This window comes from Giraffa tippelskirchi, chromosome 8 (genome assembly GCF_054371585.1).
Source record: "Giraffa tippelskirchi isolate mGirTip1 chromosome 8, T2T-mGirTip1v1.2.pri, whole genome shotgun sequence".
Lineage (NCBI taxonomy): Eukaryota > Metazoa > Chordata > Mammalia > Artiodactyla > Giraffidae > Giraffa > Giraffa tippelskirchi.
Window position 1 is genome coordinate 1,464,190 of NC_137282.1, and position 21,745 is coordinate 1,485,934.

The 21,745-nt window shown below is 42.7% G+C and overlaps 1 protein-coding gene across 4 annotated transcripts in view; it reads right to left on the minus strand.

Moving 5' to 3' along the window:
- ZNF385D (zinc finger protein 385D) overlaps window positions 1-21,745 on the minus strand; it is a 938,617-nt gene that overhangs the window by 243,704 nt on the left and 673,168 nt on the right. For all 4 annotated transcript variants that reach the window (XM_081520983.1, XM_081520984.1, XM_081520986.1 and 1 more), the window contains one exon: window positions 3,041-3,183. In XM_081520983.1, coding sequence (XP_081377109.1) covers window positions 3,041-3,183 — 143 coding nt within the window. The remainder of the gene's footprint in view (window positions 1-3,040; window positions 3,184-21,745) is intronic.

Consider the following 21,745-nt stretch of genomic DNA (forward strand, 5'->3'; position numbering starts at 1 on the left):
TTGTTGACTGTCCTTTTATGTGCCCGCAGTTCAGCTCCCATCCTACACCCATTGTTTCTTTCTCTCCTCACTGCACTTGTTTTTTTCCCGGATGTTGCATGATTCTTCCTGACTCATATCTGAACTCAATGGTTTAAACCCTATTTAAGGATAATAATCAGATATAGCCACTTATGTATTTTTTACCTGCATATCCTCACATTTTTTTCCCTTTGCCATCCTGCCAGACCATACTGCAAATAGACAGACGATTCTATACTCACATCCTCAGAGAAGCAACAGCACAAGAAGACAGTCTCGGACCATCATGGACTCTGTCAAAAGGTCAGATGACAGGAGACCATGAGGCAGCAGAGAGGTAGAGGACTGTGGCCCATCCGGGTAAGAGGGGCCACTGAAGCCTCATGCATTTGTGCGTCCACAGTTGAGAACTGGGGCCCCCAAATCCGTGCTCATCAGGGGCGCATCATCCCACGATCGTCTATGTAGATCCATCACTTGATGAACAGAGGAACTCTCCCACCAAAAGCTGGGTAGATAATCTGTTAGATTCCAGAACCTTAGACATTCTGAAACAATTAAATTTCATTTCCCTACAGACTCATGGAATGAGCTTTTGAACCAGAAATAAAATCAACTTACAGCAATAAAATGTTACAGTTAATATACCCTGAATTTATAGATTGATATTGTCACACCTGCTACAAAATCAAGAACTCAGGGTGTTACTCAAAGAGATGCTCTATACATCTGGGAATTATAAGATCTGGGGCTGTAATTCTCAGCCCAGAACTATAGGACATGGGGCTTTGCAACATTCCACTCAGTTGGAAACACAGACTGACTTAATCTTGCACTGGTTGTGACTTAGTCAGCACTAGAAGGAAATAACCAATAGGTGTAGCAACACGGGGTCTCTTGGTTTAACTGGGAAAAACACCAACACAAGCCCAAATCAATCACATAAGAGTAGGAATCAAGTAAAACCTTGGCAATCCGTTAGTCAATGAACTTCCACATTCAAAATAAGAAGGCTACTTGTGAACATAATACCTGTCACTCAAACAGTACTGTTACAGGCTGAGCCCTGTTCTAAATGATTTAACCCACATAATCGTGACCACATGCCTAGGAAGTAGGTTAATTTTTAGTCCCATTTTACAAAGACATTGAGATACATAGAGATTATGTGAGTTACCAAAGGCCGTGATGATGGTGAGGAACAGTTCTAAGACGTGAACCCAGCCAGTCTAGCTTAGAAGCCAACTGGACCACCACACAATGCTGTCTTTGTCCACAAAAGCCCAAATATTTTGAACATTATAAACCCAAAGGAAGAGATCATCAGGTCCACTTCCTTTATTTTAAAGATGAGGAAACAGCAGCAAAGGTGATAAAGAGATTTGCTCAGTGTCCTGAGCTCAATATATCACTCATCTTTGTTTAATGACAAAGAACACTCACTGTCAATCAAATTAGTCATTTTGCTTTTAATGTTTCCCAAAGGGCAAATCAAAAGTTTAAAACCCAGTCTTTCGCAACCTTGCAGGAACTGTACGTCAGCTTCTCCAAAGCTGTGAGTGTCGGGAGGCCAAGTGGTCTCAGAGGCCTGGTAAGGCACCTGAGGGATTGTCTCCGAGGTCTGGGAAGCAAGACGGTGCCAAGAAGCCGCTTAACAGTGGACCAGGCAGGCGGTTCGGAGGGACGGAGCCCGGGGCTTTAGTGTGGTCACTCAGTGACCAGCACATCTGATTCTGAGCAAGGTCTTCCTCTACGCTTACTGAAATGCCTAGAATTAGAAAGCTTTACTTTGGAAATATGATCTTTATGCTGCTCTATTTATGTTTATCAATTTCAAAATAAGACTCCTATGGAACATCCCTCATGTTCCCCAAAGCAAAGCAACCGCTGTGATTCTCCAGTGTCCTTCAGCAAAGCCAGCACAGAACTGCACCATCTCCCTGGCAGGTCCAAAGTCCCCGCGATGAAGCACAATTAAAGTAAAAAAGACCCACTTCTGTCTCCTCAAGGAGATTGACCTAATTGTAGACAGACTGCTTTGTTTTTTTTAAATCCATCATGGAGGTCAGATGTTGCAACAAGAAGTCTGTATTATGTAGCTCACTGGGCCTTCAGAGACCTTGCATCTTAATCCCCTTGGCCTTGGTTGTGTTGACAAGTCCTGTCATTGATAAACTCAGACCTGCATTATAACAACTGTTGAAAGCTGAATCAGATATTAGAAAACAATGTCACTTACTGGCTTCTAACCTTTTCAACCCTTATTTCTATTTTGATCCTAAGAATATTCTCAGTGCTTGTACAAAAAAAAGAAAAAGGATGATGATGCATATGAGGAATCTGTCAACTTTCAAAGACATGAACAAGAGTGAAAACAGAGGCAAGTAAGTATTGTACTGGTGTTGAGAAGGCTGTTGACAAAGCTCCCAAAACAAGGTCATTTAAGAAGGACTCAAGTTGAGAAACTGTGTCTGAGAAGAAAGAAAAAAAAGAAAATTCTTTCTATCGGAACCCTAATTGCTTTTAAATTAAGAGGGAGAATGTGCTTCATGCATAGAATCTATCTCTAGTGTGATGATCAGGGTCCTCCTTATTAAATTAGAAAAGAAGTAACAGGTTTGAAAATTAAAGTAGAAGGCCCAGAGAGAGGAAACACATGTTTAAGTTTTTAGACATGTAAATGGATCTGAATGCTGTCTAACACATTCACTACCTTTCGGTTAAACTGAACTTGGCACGGAAAAGAAACTAATAAAATGGCTAGTGTTGCCCAGAAAGACAGTAAAAGGGAGGCACAGATTCATGATCTGCCCCATCAGATGCAATCTCTGTTCCTCCTTCCCGAAGGAAGCTGGCTCTGGGGACCTCACACAACCAGGCAGACAACCAACTTCGTCGTCCTTTCAGCCAAGCTACGGAGTAAAGCACAGAGGAACAGGGAGGTCGTGGCCAGCTCACCCCGGCCCTGAACGCTTTCCAGTGCCCACCACCCTGGCCACACAGACAGTGCGGGACTTACCGCATTAAAATTGGGGAAGAGGTTGACTGCCGCCGTCGTGTCGAGAGGAAATGGAAGAAATGGTTTGAGATCCAGCGACGGTTGCAAAGGTGGGGCTGGCGGCCGGACCAGGGCAGGGAGAGCGGGGCTCTGGCATGTGCCACCTGCAGAGAGGAGAAGAGAGGGCATGTCAGGGACCCGGAGCACGGGGAGCACGCAGCACACACTCACCCGGGCCTCTCCTGAGAGCAGAACGCCAGCCTTCCGGGTCACCGGAGAAAACAAGACGCAGAGCGAACTGACCCCAAAGCCGGCCACCCAGCAGATGCGCCGGTAAGCAGAGGGAGCCACCATCGCTGCTCCCTGTCCCTCTTGGATTAGGACTATCTGCTTACGTAAGTAATTGTTAACATTTCAAACATTTCATAGCCTGCAGTCCATTCTTCTTTTTCTGCCTTGAGCTCTGGATTGAGTCACCAGCAAACCCATAACTACAATCCCTTGATTCAAAGGGAAGACCCTTCTGATGCTCCCCCATCCCTCTTTGAAAACAAACTTTTGCTCAAAATATGCATCCAGTCTGAGTGATTCTTTTACAGAACTGCTCTTTTCCACCACATCCCAGACTCTGGCAGCAAGATGACATGAAGCTGGCATGGAAAAGAAACTTAAGCACAAACACGGGCAGCCGAACCTGACAGCCCTGGCGACTGGGGGATTAAAGCCAGCAAATCCAGCTACAGGTCACGGGATCCCCGAGCTACTCAGCACCCTTGCGGCTCTAAAGAGCCGAGACTACCTGCCCCCTTCCTTCCCAGTCACGAGTAGGTGGAATATAGAAGGCCATCAACGAGAAGGCAATGGAATATTACAGCAACACAGACACCTCCTTCGCACACCAGTGGGCAAAGGCTGTTTGCAGGAGACTCACACCTTTGCCCCCTGTTCTAGGATTTCACTGCATTCAGAAGCTTAAAGGAGCCCACCTCCCTGTCTGTCTCTCATACTCGGGTAACATTCCGAAACATCAATTTGCCATTAATTAAAGGCTGTTTGAATCCTAGGAAACTGTTAAAATATGCCAGCGTTCTTCCAATCTGAGAGGCAAGCAACAGACTGTAAAAACCTACTGGTGAGAATCCAAAGAAGCATTAGGAAAACAAAACGCACTGGGATTTTTCCTTTCTCATGGAAAAGAATTCTAGGAGACAGAAAAGAAAAGAAAGGCTCCTGTTTGTGCCTCTTCCTCGCCTGCCATCTTGCTTTCAAAACAACCTAGAAGGAAATCCCATCCGAACTATCTTTACAAATCTTACAGGTCAGCTGCACACAGACCACCCTCTTGCACCCCATCAGTCACCTGAACAAAAGTAAACGTTTAGAAAATGATTCCCCCATGCCAGGTCCAACCATACTGGACCAGAGGATCTACTAACAAGGTGGGTGACTTAACACCTACAGCAGAAGCCATCAGCAGAGGATTTAATTAACCATACCAAAAACCATTAGCTCTCCTGGCTCCAGGTATAAAATCAGCCGGAGCCAAATTAACAAAATCGGTATTTTTCCCACTCTTTCTTACTTCCCTCTTGAAACATTCTTCAACGACAAGGCCAACAACATCCTGTTTGAAACAACAAACCAATTAAAATGAAAAATAGTAAGGAGTCAGGAAATACAGGGCTGATGTTAAAACAGAAGGAGATAAAAGCAAAATATAACAAGTTACATTCACCAGAGCACACTATAAACTTACTTTATTGTCCACCTGGTGGTATAGAGAGCACATTCGTAAAACTTTGGTGATAGGCCTGTCATGAGTTTAGTATTGCTACCAATTTCTCTTTTGATGAAAAGTTAAAGAACCAAAATAAAATTTTGGTTGGTGCCTCTTTAGAAAACTCAGAAGTAAAATAAGTTTTGGTTGAAATCTGAGGTGCAGTTTAACATGTCCATAAATAATAGTGAGCTTTAAATATATCATTTTAAATTATTATTATCTGTGTCAGAGTCAGATTTTGCAAAGGGATTCATTCATGTATATCCATTACCTTGTTTGACCCTAAAATTTCAGAAATCAGGTAACGGATAGCATAGTATCATGGAGAGAAAAAAATACGTTGATCAATTCTGTATGCTGCTTCCACAGAACCATTTCATTCTTAGAATTATAAGAATGCAATTTAGCAGGAATATATTCTGGAATTATTTCCTTTTCGAGTTCCCCTTTGGTTCAGGATAGCCAAAGAGGTTCTGGAAGAGCTCAGGCTTCTTTTTTCATCCACCACCCTGAGAGGAACAAAGAATAAATATACGCTGATCTACTGCTAGGGAAGGTTACTTTCCTAGATATGTATCTCTCTTCCTCTGAGATATGTGTTTCATTTGCATTTTATTATACATACAGTTCAGGGCCCTCTCTTAAGGTTGCAACCGGGGTTTCCTACTAGGGGCTAAGAAGACATCAAGGAAGAGTCGCAGCATCGGAGGGGGGCTGCAGGAGCCGAGCTCAGCCCTTTCTATCTACTTGAAGAAAGCAAAGTGAAAGATCATCGGAAAACAGAGAACATGTGACCACACATCCTCCGGCCACTTGCCATGCAAACCCAGGTGGAGTGGACCCTGCGGCACGCCCCCCGGGGCCATCTGGATGGAGTACAGCCTCCCCCGAGCGCTGGGGAAGGCCCGCGGAGGCCCCGCACCTGAGGTCCTCTGCAAACGCTGAAGGGGTCAGAGAGAGCGGCTCGGCCGAGGCCAAACCCGTCTGGAGTGGAAGGGCTGGCAGCCCCGTGCGGGGATGGATTCCTGGGAGCCAGAGTTGCCGGCTTTCCCCCTCACCTCAGAGCAGGGCTGGGAGTGCATCACAGTTCAGCGTTTCCCGCTGCCCAGCGCTGCCTCCCTCACTCCTCACAGGAGATGTTCCCCAGAAAGGAGTCCACTTCCAGAAGACCCAGACCTGTGACGTTCGACTTCAACAGCTCGTGAGTCTGACTGCAATGCTGAACTGCCTGTAAACCTATACTATTAATATTGAGGCCCCAGATTAAGACTGTCTCTTAAAAATCATCTATGACTAACATTAATGCTTTTAAAATTAGGATACATTCTGAAAATATTTTACTCATTCCAATCTATATATGCTCAACAGTAAGAATACTATTAGAAAATAGTGTAAAATTAAAACCGGCAAACATAACATTTCCTGTAAAGCAGACTAAAATGTGCTCCTTGCGAAAACTGCTATTTCATTCTTTCATTTTTTAAAAGAATTTATTACATTTAGGGCAAGAATGTATGTTTGTTATTCTTTTCTTTATTATAAAATTATCTTGACAATAATAAACATCAAGATATATAATGAATGTGTAGACAGGACTGTAGGTAATGAAGAGTTGTGTCGTTCCCATTTACCACAGTGTTGCTTCTTGCGTCAGAACGTCACTTCTGGGACTATCGATCTTACTCTGAGAAAAGCATTTTGAAGCCGCCATGGTTGGGAACAGAAAAATTACAAATGCATGCCCTTTGTATGGAAAACTCTATGGTACTACTTCTAGTACCACGTATTTCATACACTATGCAATTTTAACTTACATAGGTTTTAAAAATTAAGCCTTAACAGAGTATTCAGATTTCAGAACAGTTAATATCTTTCTATTCCAAATTTCTTTACATCCCATTATATTCAATAAACTAAAAAACATTCATTAAATAGAGATCAGTTATTAGACCTATACTGAGTAAGGTATTGGATAATGAAGGTAAATAAGGTAAATTTGATGAAGTAAGTGATCTAAGCTCATAAAACTCCTCTTTGTCCCTTCTTGAGGTTTGGTTCTGCCCTAGATTCATATTTAGAATTCAGAATTGAATTACAGAGCAAACATATACTATAGAGCATACTTCGGTCTGTTCACAGGACAGCTAGCTCTGTATTCACAAAAGTGCAAATTTGTGAATTTAAAAAAATACTGGAATAACCTGTTTGTTCACAGAATATTTGTTAATAGAGATTTTCTGAGAAAATAAGACATATACACTTCAAAAATTTGCATTTTTGAAAACCTAATTAAAATGCCAATTTGGAAATATTTGTTTTAATAATTTATACAGATAAATAGGAATTCTAAACCTCTGGTTGTCAGCTGAAGCATCATATTAGAGAAACTGTACGTGAAGTGCCTAGCAGAGTGCCTGGCCAGGTGGTGCTAAGTGAGGCGTGTTTTTTTAAATGAACCTAATAAATTCCAAAGGAATGTTCAGGTTGTTGCAGATGCAAATCTGGGCTCCCTGCAAGAGGTCAAGCAAGACAACTCTAAAGGAACATGCCTATTCTTCACTTGGTTGATTCTGACCCCTGCAGAAGGAGAGACTTCACAGTAAGAGGTTACCTTGTAAATCAACATTTTGAAATATTCCTTGAGAGTAAAATAGTATTGTTTCCATAATATAATACTTTTAACCTTGAACTTCTGTACTTGGTCCATTCATGGTTCATAAAACAGTCAGACGTCCTGTCTCACAGCTTAACCTACTATTTAATCACTCATTTCCCCAAATGGTGAAACCGAACTTCAAAATGATCGGGGTTGCTGCTGTTGAATATTCATGGCTGTGTATGCTGTAGAACTGTGAATCACTGAAAAACAATATAATATATAATGCATATTGTTAAAATACATTATGATCACATGTATAGATATAATATCTATATTTATAGAAAGCAGAAGAAATCCCTGATTTCTTGATGGGAGAAATAATTTCTATCATACCTTTTTCTTTCGGTATAAGTTTAATTATATATGCATCTATATGTGTATATATGCTTGTGTGCTGTGCTAAGTCGCTTCGGTCATGTCCGACTCTTTGTGGCCTCGTGGAGTGTAGCCCGCTAGGCTCCTCTGTCCATAGGATCCTCCAGGCAAGAACACTGGAGTGGGTTGCCATGCCCTCCTCCAGGGGATCTTCCCGACCCAGGGATTGAACCTGCATCTCCTGCCTTGCAGGTGGATTCTTTACCCTTGGAGATCCTGGGAAGCCCGTATATAGGCTTATCCCTGGGAAGCCCGTATATAAGCTTATCTATACTGAAATATGCACACGTTTCAGTAGTGTCAACAGTGAGCCCGAGTTAAGCGGCTGAACTGCTCCGGATATTTAGATCTTGTAGGAAAACACTAGGAACATTTTATACAACATCAAGTCCTAGGTAGTTACTTGCAACTAATCTGACAGAAGCGGAACATTACTGACATCCAATCCCAACTACTTGAGTTTGAATTTGCCATGTGTGCTGAGGGAGGGAAGGGCAACACAGGGTTTCTGGGGTCTACGTGATCGAGGACATAAAGAATTACATGTGATACTATAAACAGGAAGTAGAAAAGAAATGGTGGATTTGGGGCATAAAAGCAAAACTTGATTTGACACAATACAATGACCACCGAATGCTGTTGCTGGTGAAATTGGCCAGCCAGGGTGGCAGGGAGTGAATGCTGAGTAAAAAGCTAAATTTTACAAATCTATTAAGTAGTCGGTATGTACCAGGCCCTGCTATGGGCCTCCCTGGTGGTTCAGATGGTAAAGAATTCGCCTGCAATGCGGGAGACCTGGGTTTGATCTCTGGATTCAGAAGATCCCCTGGAGAAGAGAATGGCGACCCACTCTAGTATATACCCTTAATTCCTTTAAAATACACAATAATTCTGCCAGGTATCTATTATAATGCCGAATTTACAAACTCAAAAGTCAAAGGTATCACCTAAAATACATTGCACCTAAAAATCACACAGGTAATAAATGGCATTCAACGTAACCCTGAGTAATCTTAACAAGTTTCAATGCACTGATAAAAACAGCCTTTAAATTAAAACCACAAACATAAACAAAATGACAGCAAAAAAGAACACTAGTTTTGTCACACAAGGCAAGCTAGCTCCCTTGCAGCCAGAATGGAATGCACTAAATCAGAAGTCTTGTGAGAAAATTTTATTACTGCTTAAAAAAAAAAAAAAAATAGGAGTAGACTCATTCCTTGTATAGAAGATGATAAGGAATGTTCAGTATTTATTACCAATATTTGTCTACATGGGAAAATGCTGATCCTGCCCTATCTTTGAGAAAGTATCCAGAAACACATGGGTTTCATATCAAATGTTTCAAAAGCCATCCAGTTCACATTCTTTAACATCTACTTGCCAAATCAGAAAAACAAATACGTTTTTGTCACATTCCCTTGTGTGGCTGCCTCCCAAATACTCAAGGCTGTTGGCTGGGGATTATAATGGTCAGTCTGTTGTTGAGGTTATTTTTCACTCCTTAGCTAGAAAAACTGTATGTTTACCATATTTCCTTCAATGTCAGTGATCCAAACTCCCATTCAGTTCCCATCTTTGTTTAAATGTTGTTCCCAACTGAAAGATACAACTAGAAATGGATTTGGAGATAAAACTGAATTTAGTGTGACTCGGTCACAATTTTTCTTTCATTGTTTTCATTTTCCCTCTGTTCTGAATTGTTGATTCACCTACAAATTGATTCACCTTCTACCTGAGGATGAAGCTCCTTGTTGGCGTAAAGTGAGTTGCCCTTGGCGGGTCAGTGTGGATACTGAAGCAGGATCTGGTCCACAGGGGCAGCGGGCAGCCCTACTCTGTACCTGCTGTGGACCGCTGCCCCAGCCATCCTTCCTGGGACCACAGAGGGGAAGGCGGTAAGAAGGGGACTGAGTTATGGCCACTCTAACACTACCCTGGAGAAACGGTGATGCAGAAACATTTGCCCAGGTGAACTGTCTGACTCACACTTTACCTATAAAAGAAAGCCCGTGTGAGAGATCTGTTTTCCCTTGTTTAAATTCTTTATTTATTCATTTTAAGTCATGGAATTTAAATATTCCAGGGCATCCAGTGGAATAGTACTCAGCCGTAAAAAAAGATGGAATAATCCTTTTCATTTCCAGTTACATGGATGGACCTAAAGATTATCATCCTAAGCAAAGTAAGTCAGAGAAAGAAAAACACCATATGACATCACTTACATGTGGAATCCAAAGTATGACACAAACAAACTTATGTGCAAAAAGAAGCAGCTCACAGACACAGAGAACAGGCTTGTGGTGAACAGGGGAGCGTTGTCAGGAGAGGCATGGAGCGGGAGTCTGGGACACCATCTAACAGACAGAGCATGGGCGAGCTCTCATACGGCACAGGGAACTGTGCTCATTATAAATCACAATGGAAAAGAATATGATGAAATAACTGTTCCGGTAAACTGTGTCAACGCTCGTTCTGGAAGAAAGCTAAGAAAAAAGGACTAAATAATGTTTTCTCTGTCATCATCATTGAATACTGGGGCCAAAATCAAAATACTGCTATCATCCAGTTGGAAGTCTTCACTAGAAGAAAGTAGGCGCTCTCCCCTATTTGCCCCACTCTCATGGCAATCCCCGTGCCTGGGAGACACTATGATGATTCTAAGAGTACCAGAGTAAGGATTTTTAGACATTTAATCTTTTTTTTTTTTTAAGTAGAACCACATTTATTTTTTATTTTTTAAATTTATTTATTTTAGTTGGAGGCTAATCACTTTACAATATTGTGGTGGTTTTGCCATACATTGACATGAACCAACCATGGGTGTACCCGTGGTCCCCATCCTGACCCCCCTCCCGCCTCCCTCCCCCTCCCTTCCCTCTGGGTCATCCCAGGGCCCCGGCCCCGAGCGCCCTGCCTCATGCATCGACCCTCTGCACTTCAGCCCCTCTGTTGGACAGTGCGTAAGTCAAGACAAGGAACTTCTCTCAGGTGATCAAAAATTTTTGCCTGGAAACTTCCTCTCAAGTCTGCAACAGTGAATGTAAAAATGTAAAATTTTTCCTCAAGAAGAACTCCCAAGATTTAATTTCACAAAATCATTTGTAACTAATCAAAAAGGTGGTCTAATGCTGAGATGTCCCGTATGGTCATCTTTAGCTATGTGTGGTTAAGCACGAATTAAATAAAATTAAATGTTCAGTTTCTCAATCACATTTCAAGTGCTTGACAGCCACCTGTGACAGAGGCTACCTCAATGAAAAGAATACCGCAGTTAAGAGAAAGGATGGACTGGGGAGGGGTGTGGGAGGGGATACAGGATGGAGGGGAAAAATGCATGCCTATGGCCAATTCATATTGATGTAGAGCAAAAACCAACACAACACTGTAAAGTGATTATCCTCCAATTAAAATAAAATAATTAATTAAAACAAAACAAACAAAAAAAACACTTCCATCACTGCAGAGGCTTCCATCAGACTTTGTAGCTTCAATGCAAAACCAATGATCCCCAGTGAGGCGTCATTTACAGACAAGGTTCCTGATACAGTCTGTTCCAGAAAGCACTGCCAACAGGAGAGAACTCTTTGCTTTCCTCTGGGTCCGTCTACTTTGGGAGATGGCTAGGAGAGCCTTCCCAGAGGCAAACATGGCCACTGTCAGGAGGCAGACTCTGCTAGGACCAGGTCAGCAAGAATTCGTCCCCCATTTCTGGAGAAGACAACGGCCAGTCTAGGGATCTTTTGTGATCGATGATGATTATCCTCAAAGGAGAACTTAATTTAAAAAATTTAATGCTGAAATCAGTATGCTTTGGATAAAAATGACCCCACATCTGCAAACCAAAGATGCAAAAAGGGCCAGTCCTGGGGCAAATGGTATTTTTTTAATTCTGTTCATTCTTGAGAGTGCTACCAGAAAGCTGTATTTCACCAAAGTGGGTCACAATCTAGTCTCACTAATAGCCAAATGTTCAAAGCTAGCTAATGTAGGCAGTTAAACTTCCCTAGATACCTCTGAATCACCCTGAGGAGTAATTCTGTTCTTAATAACTAGGCTTTAGTCATCTGACCCTTTAAAGAGAAAAAAAGATGCTGTCATCTTGGGACACGGTCTTGTTTTTGCATGATCTGGGCCTTGCAGCCGGGCCTTGCCCATGTGACCGTCTCTACGCCAGCACGGCTGGGCCTCCGGTTCCCTGTCCCCACACCCTGGTAAATATCTTTCTGCCCCCGCGTCCTTCCTTTCAGTGTGACTGTGATACAGTCTTTGCTTCCTCTCCAAGCATGTGCCTATCTGTGTAGGCACTCAGTGCAGCCCAAGGTATTAATGAAACATTGCCTGAGCTTAAATGGGTTAAGGTGGGTTTCCCAGAACCATAAAGGTAAGAAGTTAGGTAAGCATCACGCACATTGGAGAACACCTTTGTTCATCTCCCTAAAGTGTCTTCAAGATACAGACGGCGACGGAGAGCAAGTCTAAGAGAAGACAAGCTGAGAGCGTGACTCCCTGAGGCTGAGGTGCAAGAGGAATGAAGGCATCAGGTAAGTGGTCCCGCACGTAGAAGGCGGCTCTGGGCGGAGGTCCTGCTGAGGGAACAGGGAGAGTCCTCGCACATGAAATGAAACTACGGACGTGAAAAAGAGCTCCCTGGGAAAATGCAGACAGAGACCGTCCTCCCGAACCCGGAGGCTCGTTAGTCCAACGAAGGGGACCGAGAAGAACTGGAATAAAAGATAGTGACAGGGAGAATGACCCCCAGAGGCCAGACAGAGAGTTTGTTTACAAAAGGAAACACTAAGTGGTCAGCACTGTCGAAGGCTGCCCGGGGAAGGATCAATTAAGATGTCAATTTCTGTGCGACTTAACGTCGTCAAGATTTTTGGTGATCTTTGTCAGTTATTTGTTCTTGTTGGTGTTCAGTCACTAAGTCATGTCTGACCTTTGAGACGCCAGGGACTGCAGCACACCAGGCTTCCCTGTCCCTCACCATCTCCCGGAGTTTACCAAACTCATGCCCATTGAGTCGGTGATGCCATCCAACCAACTCATTCTCTATTGCTCCCTTCTCCTCCCGCCTTCAATCTTTCCCAGCATCAGGGTCTTTTCCAATGGGTCAGCTCTTCCCATCAGGTGGCCAAAGTACTGGAGTTTCAGCTTCAGCATCAGTCCTTCCTATGAATATTCAGGACTGATTTCCTTTAAGGTGCACTGGTTTGATCTCCATTCTGTTCAAGGGATTCTCAAGAGTCTTCTCCAGAACCACAGTTTGAAAGCATCAGTTCTTCAGGGCTCAGCCTTCTTTAAGGTCCAACTATCACATCCGTACATAATTACTGAAAAAACCATAGCTTTGACTATATGGACATTTGTGTTATTTAGTGAGTAACCTCAAAGAGAAGTCATTTTCTCACAAAGCATTTGTTCCATGGTTGCCTGGATACTAACATCTGAGGATACTCAGGTCCCTTATATAAAATAGCATAGAATTTCATATAACTTACACACATCCTCCTGTACATTTTAAATCATCTCTAGATCACTTATAGTACTTAACACAATGTCAATGCCATGTAAATAGTTGCCTGTGCCCAGCAAATTCAAATTTTGCTTTTTGGAAATTTGTAGAGTTTTAAAAAATATTTTCCACTTGTAATTGGTTGGATCTGCTCATACAGAATTTGTGAATAGAGAGAGCTGAATGTGTATCAAAACTAAAGCTTCCTACCTTTGAAAGACAGCATTAAAACATAAAGAGAAGTCAACATATGTAACCAAAAGGACCTATTGCATAGCACAGGGAACTCTGCTCAGTATTCTGTAATAATCTAAATAGGGAAAGAATTTGAAAAAGAATAGATACATATGTAAGTACAACTGAATCACTTTGCTGTATACCTGAAACTATCACAACACTGTTAACCAACTATATGCAAATATAAAACAGAAAGTAAAAAAAGGAGGGAGCCAGCTATTGCTAACAAAAATAAATATGCAACACATATATTTAACAAAAAATTGCATTTGGAATATATAAAAATTCTTATAGTTCAATAATGAAATTATAACTCAAAGATATGTAAAAATTTTGAACAGACATTTCACAAAAGAAGAAATACAAATAGCAAATATGCAAATGAAAATCTGCTTAGCATCACTGGGGAAATGAAAATTAAAACTATTAGATATTACCATCACCTGCTAGGAGGACTAAAATTAAAAAGAAAGACAAAACCAAGTGTTGGCAAGGATGTAGGTCAATCGGAAATTTCATACTTGTTGGTTGAAATGCAAAATAAGGTAGCACTTTGGAAATATTTGGCAATTTCTTTCAAAGTTTTATTCACTTACTATATGACCCTGCAATCCCCTAGGTATTCACACAATAAAAATAAAAATGTGTATGCGCAAAAAAAAACATTAAGTCTGACCTTTTCAAGAAGGGTCAGGGATGGAGGAGGGATTCAGAATGGAGTCTAGTGGGGAAAACTATTTTGAACAACTTGGCTGGGAAGGAAAAGTGAAGTAGGAACCTACTGACATGGGTAAATATTTTTCCAAGGTATGGAAAGGAACTGATTCAATCTAGAGTAGTTCATATAATTCATTTTTTGAAAGGCAAGTTTCAACTAGCAATTAAGCCTAGAAAATGTGAAGCCATGGCAGTATATTAAGCACTGTAATTTGTATTTATTTCAGTCACATCCCACTCCACATATACTCTAAACCCACACCAGAGTATGTGGCAAATAACCAGTCATCGTGTCCTGCCTCAGGACACAGTTCAAGCCTGGCTTCCTCGATGCTGGTAGACGCTCACAGCTGTCCGTGTAGAAAGAGCATGAGCTTGGTACCCTCTGCTGCTCCGTGCCTGCATCTGCACATGCCTCGCCTCGCTTCCGTGTCTGCGCCTCCCATGAGGATGCAGGGTCTGGAGGAGAATATCTGGTGTAATCCTTCTTGGCTCCTGTGCACAAGGCGGGTCCTGGTACCTACTTGTCTGTCTTTTTCTGGGAATGAATGGATGACTATACAGATGGATGAGCGGACAGATGACTGAGTGAAACTGAATCACAGCCTGCTGAGATACCATACTCTTCCTTCTGCTGTGCCCAGACTCACAATCTTCTCCACTTCAAACCCCAGTAACTTCCTTGAAGACAAGGGGCCAAGCAGAGAGTTTATTGAAGCGCATTGCTAAAGGTGAGGAACACTGTATCACAGACATTTAAGCCAATAAATCTTCCATAGTTGATGTTTTTTCTTTAATAAATAAGTAGTCAATCATAATTCTAATCTTCTTAGACTATAATTTTATTACCATTATTTTCTCAGCACTACATAAATTTCTTAAACCTGTTTCATTTTTAGGTATGAATTTATTCTCTCTTATAACAGTTCCCCTTTCCTCCACAGGTATAAAGGCAGGAACATTCTGAATGCTCGATACTCTATGAAGTATATCTCCTTTGTGCTCTCACAGCCTTAAGGAAAGGACTTCCCTCGTAGCTCAGCTGGTAAAAGGGTCCACCTGTAAAGCAGGAGGCCCTGGTTCAATTCCTGGATCGGGAAGATCCCCTGGAGAAGGGATAGGCTAACCCACTTCAGTATTCTTGGGTTTCCCTGGTGGCTCAGATGGTAAAGAATGTGCCTGCAATGTGGGAGACCTGGGTTTGATCTCTGGTCAAATTCCTGGGTTGGAAAGATCCCCTGGAGGAGGGCATGGCAACCCACTCCAGTATTCTTGCCTGAAGAATCTCATGGACAGAGGAGCCTGGTGGGCAGCAGTCGATGGCATCACAAAGATTTGAACATGACTGAGCGACTAGGCACAGCCCAGAAAAGCACTGGCTTAAGGAAATGGAGCCATGATTAGGTGAAGATAGTTGTTCAAGGTCATACAATAAATTCTAGAAGATCAAACCTGCATCTCTAGCATCTCCTGCATTGGCAGGCAGATTCTTAACCAGATATCATAATACTATAGATGGAATGTTCAACCCAACATTCTACTTCCAAAGTCTAAGCTCTTACACTTACATTTTATTCAGAGATTTCCATTTTTTTTTTTTTTTTTTGATGATCTGTGGTAGAGAAAAAACTCAAGTGGTAGAGAAAACAAAATTTCATAAATAAAATCTGGTTTCAATTAAACTAGGCCAAAGCCAATCACATCAATTACATTAATATTCATTCATTTGTAAGGTCCTATATTATTCAAGCAACATTTTCATGTGTCTTGCCTTTACTGGGGCTTATAATCCATATAAGACACATTATGCATGTGTTGAATCTGTGTGCTCAGTCGTGTCCAACTCTGTGTGACCCCATGGACATCAGTCTGCCAGGCTCCTCTGTCCATGGTATTCTCTAGGCAGGAATACTGGAGTTGGATGCCATTTCCTCCTCCAGTAATCTTCCTGACCCAGGGGTCTAACCTGCGTCTCCTGCTTTGGCAGACGCCATAATGTTATAAATAGAATGCTTGTGTCCCCTGCCCTCAAAATAAATATGCTGAAACTTACACTCCTCCGTGGGTGATTAGGCCACGAGAGCAGTGTCCTCAAGAACAGACTCCGTGCCCTATCACGGAGACCCCAGAAAGACCCCTCGTCCTTTCCATGACATCAGGTGGCCATCTGTGAACCAGGAAGCAGGCTCTCACCAGACACCAAGTCTGCCAGGGCCTTGACCATGGACTTCCTAGCCTCCAGAACTGTGAAAAGCCAATGTCTGTTGATCATAAGCAACCATGGCGTTCTGTTGCAGCAGCCCAGATAGACGGGAACCTATGTGTTCGTCCAAAGGTAGTGGGTTTTCACTCTGTTTGAATGACCTGTTATTTGTGCCTGCATGCCAAGTCACTCCAGCCATGGTCGACTCTTTGTGACCTTTTCTGTCTGTGGAATTCTCCAGGCAAGAATACTGGAGAGGGATGCCATTTTCTCCTCCAGGGGATCTTCTCAACCCAGGGATCAAACCCCTGTCTCTTGTATCTCCTGCATTAGCAGGCAGATTGTTTACCACTAGCGCCAGCTGGGAAACCCGTTATTTTGTTCAGCTCTCACTTTCACTCTGTCTACATATTCCAGAAGGGCAACGTAGAAACTAAACCTATATCCATCATAATTAATTCTATTGAATTTAATGGTAATATTGGGTAACCATTTCCTTCTCCAGGGGATCTTCCCAATCCAGGTATCAAACCCTGGTCTCCTGTATTGTAGGCAGATTCTTTACCACTGAGCCACCAGGGAAGCCCCAATATATCCTACAGCATTCACTTATTTTGAATATTTTCATTCACTGTTTCACTGTGATTTTTTTCCATATTTCAATTGAATTTTCTTTCACAACAGCCATGGCACAAAATTCCAAGAAATGCCCTTGGAGTTAGCACTCAGTGACACTGAGAAATAACCATATAAGAAAAGACTGTGCCACCATTACCATCACCAAATTAAATGAAATGTATCAAGAACAGGAAGATACCATTTTTGCTATCTTAAGAGGCCTATACTTAGTACATCCCATTTGTACCATCCATTAACTTCTGAGATTTAGGAACTGCAAGTTCTGGTTTCCATCAGCTTGGTGAACATTCTTACAAACTCTGTAACAGCAAAAAGAAATTCTGACTTCACTTTCCTCAGGAACATTCCCTGTGGAGCCGACATGTGCTCGGTTTAGTCTCAGCCCGACGTGACTGTTTGTCCTGGCAGGTTCTGCGTAAAACAAAACTAACTTTATATTTTCTTTTAATTCTCAAACATTTGGTCCTTGGAAAAGATGTAAAATCAGTTACTAATAGAACTGTAGTAATTGTGGTATTCTGGAAATGACTGGCTTTAAAATGGAAGAGAAATAAAACGCGTACAAGTGATTGCAAGCAAGACGATACACATAACCATACTTTATTTTTATAAGAAGCTCTGTCACTTTGAGCACTTATTATAGCCTGTGTTTGGTGCTAAATGACTTTACATAGATTATTTATGTAAACAATGAAGATATCCTTGTTCTCATTTTACAGGTGAAGAAATGGAGGCTTAGTGAGGTCATTTTTCCGAAGATAAACTGCCTTCTTCAGGGGTAGAGCTAAGAAGAATTAGAAGCCAGAGAGGTCTGACTCCAAAGCCCATGTTCTCTGAGTATATTACATCCTTGACCCATTCAAATACCTACCACATTGTGAGTCCCACTAATTTGAAAGAGGAATTGATGAAAGTGAAAACTGCCTCTGAGGAAAGGATTTAAATTTCCACATTCAAATAGCTGGGAGTCAGCAGATGCAGGATTTACAAATGCAGGGGAAAAAAAGAAAGCAGAGATTGCTTACAACCTCAGGGAGGAGAAAGTCATACAGCAAGGTTACAGTGCCATCCCCCAAAGGTAACACATGACGAAAAGGGGTATCAGTATTGTGATAAAATAAGGGACGTTATAAAATACTGCAGTTAATACAGAGATTAAAGTGAAACTAAAACAAAGGAGAAGCAAAGGATCGGTGGAAGCTGGCCCCGCTAGGAGCCATGTCGGTAGAGATGACGAGCATTAGAACTGCAACCTGAGCCAACAAACACACAAAAAGATGCTGAACATCACCAATTATTAGAGAAATTCAAGTCAAAACCACAATGAGGTACCACCTCACATGGGTCAGAATGGCCACCATCAAAAAATGTATGAACTGTAAGTGCTGGAAAAGGTGTGGAGAAAAGGGAACCCTCTCACACTGCTGGTGGGAATGTAAACAGGCGCAGTTACTATGAAGAACAGTGTGGAGGTTCTTCCAAAAACTAAAAATAGAGCTAACATATGAGCCAGCAATCCCACTCCTGGGCATGTACCCAGAGAAAACCGTCATTCAAAAAAGTTCCAGCACCCCAATGTTTATTGCAGCATTATTTACAATAGCTAGGACTTAGAAGCAATCTAAACGCCCATCGAATGATGAGTGAATAAATAAGATGTGGTATATATACACAATAGAATATTACTCAACCACACAAAGGACTGAAATAGTGCCATTTGCAGAGATGTGGATAGACCTAAAGACTATCATACAGAGAGAAGTAAGTCAGAAAGAGAAAAACAAATACTGTATATGAATGCCTGCATGTGGGATCCAGAAACGTGGCAGAGAGGAGCTTTTCGCAAAGCACAGAGACACAGAGGTAGAGAACATACTTACGGATATCAAGGTGGGAAGAGAGGGGGGATGAATTGGAGACTGGGCTTGACAGAGATATACTGCTCTGCCTAAAAGGAGGCTTCCCTGGTGGCTCAGCAGGTAAAGAATCTGCCTGCCCATGCAGGAGACACAGGAGACACGGGTTCAGTCCCTGGGTCGGGAAGATCCCCTAGAGGAGGAAATGGCAACCTACTCCAGTATTCTTGCCTGGAGAATTCCATGGACAGAGGAGCCTGGTGGATTATGGTCCACGAGGGTCACAGAGTCAAAAACGACTGAGAATACACCACCAAATGCCTAACACAGGCAACTAATGAGAGCCTCCTGTGCAAGCAACGGATGCTGCCCCGTGCTCTGTTCTGGTCTAAGTGGGAAGGAAAAATCCAAAACAGGAGGGATGTGCATGCTCGGTCGCTCAGTGGCGTCTGACTCTTCACGACCTCAAAGGCCGTAGCCCACCAGGCTCCTCTGTCCACGGGACTATCCTGGCAAGAACACCGGAGCAGGTTGCCAATTCCTCCTCCAGGAAATCTTCCCAACCCAGGGATCAAACCCTTGTCTCCTGAGTCTCCTGCATTGACAGGCAGATTCTTTACCACCGAGCCTCCAGGGAAGCCAAAAAAAGAAGGGATATGTGTACGTATACAATTGAATAGGGCTTCCCAGGTGGCTCAGATAGTAAAGAACCTGCATGCAGTGAAGGAGACCTGGGTTCAGTCTCTGAGTTGGGAAGATTCCCTGGAGAAGGGAATGGCAACCCACTCCAGTATTCTTCTCTGGAGAATCCCAGGGACAGAGGAGCCTGTGTTTAGTTGCTCAGTCATGCCGGGCTCTTCGTAACCCCATGGAACCTGCCAGACTCCTCTGTCCATGGGGATTCTCCAGGCAAGAATACTGGAGTGGGTGGCCATTCCCTTCTGCAGGGGATCTTCCCAATCCAAGGATCGAACCCAGATCTCCTGCATTGCAGGCACATTCTTTACCATCTGAGCCACCAGGGAGGCCCACGGAGGAGCCAGGTGGACTACAATCTGTGAGGTCACAACGAGTCAGACTTGACTGAGCGACTGACACACACACACACACACACAGAACTGAATCCCTTTGCTGAAAAGCAGAAACTAACGCGACTCTGTAAAGCAACTACACCCCGATTTAAAACCAAAATCCTCAGACAGCCTTCTGGAGGGGTCCTGAGCTCAGAATACCAGGCACTGACCAGAAGGTCAGGATCAGAGGCCAAGGTGTGGGAGAGAACACAGTCTTTTGCTTGCCGTGATCGGTCTCTCACGTTCCCGTGTAGTGCTGCCTGTGATATAAGTTGCTGACTTGCCATGAAGCACACACACATCTTGACATGTGCTACTAATTCTCATCTATTTTACTCCACTTACAGTGAGCCAGAAGTCACTGAATGATGCAGGACATTATAGAAATTGTCTCCAATTTTTCTTTGACTGCAAATTTAATGGAACCTCATTCTCTCATCGTTCCTTAGAATTGGAGTATTCAGAATAGGACAGGCCTAAACAAATTTCTAAGAGGAAAATGTAATTTAGAAATAATGGTAAAATATTCCAGTAATTAAATTATACACTGCTGGTATTTAGTGGACCACGCAGACGGAATTATTCAAACAGTTCTAATTTCAAATAACAATGATAACTGCTAAAATAATAATCATAATAACCACTATCAAGTTTTGAGCACTTCATATATATGTATATATGATTTTAATTTTATATGTATATATGATGTATACATTGAACATGCATATATACATATATGATTTTAATTTTCACAACAATTCTATTAGTTCTTAATAATTTAGCTTTTTAACGTGGAAACTGAAGCTGTATAAGGTTAAGCACTTTAGAGCAGCAAAGTAGGGATGCAAACACAGGTTAACTGATTTCAACGCTCCTGCTTATTGTAAAACCATTTCCTATCCACTGTCCCTTTAAGCCAAGGATAGAAGTCCATGATATTGCTTTCCTTTCTAGTACTCAGGGCATATGTTACCCAGCAACCGTATTTCTAGTGGGTCTCAAAATCCTTCTACAACACAGCCTATCATTGGAATCCATGGCAGTTCGCCAGAGTCTGCTGTCCCCAACAAATACACTCAGAATGAGCTACACGTGGTACCATTAGAGCATCCTGAACTCTGCTCTTAGCTCACCGATGAGGTTAGAAGACGCATGGAAAACCCTGGGAGATGGGAGGTGAGAAGTCTGCCTGCTTTCCTTAGGCCGAGCCATCAGGTGACATGCTCTGCCCCCTTTCGGGTAGAACCTGGTGAGGCTTCTCTGCCCACGTGTGCCCAGATTACGAGGAAACCTGGAGAGCTGCACTCGCCCCTCAGTGAGTGGGAGACATCTGCTTTTTACCTTTCTGAATCAGTAAGTAGTGACACAGCTAACACACCGTGTAAGATCCCCGCGTGACTCGTCTGTGATGAGCCAGGCGTGCCCGGCCGTCCTGAGAACATGCAGTCTCCTCACCGCCATCCTTCCCCATCCATCCGTCTCCCAGACGAGAAGCCCGAGGGACGAACGGACCCACAGAAACCCCAGAAGTCACGTGGAGATGACTGACCCTCAAAAGACACCCGGGAAGGGGCTCTGATCATAGACACGAGGAATTCAAGCTAGCCTTGCAAATTCATGGGCTGGTTTGCCCTAAATTGTAAAGGTTATTTTTGTGCTTTTGAAAGGA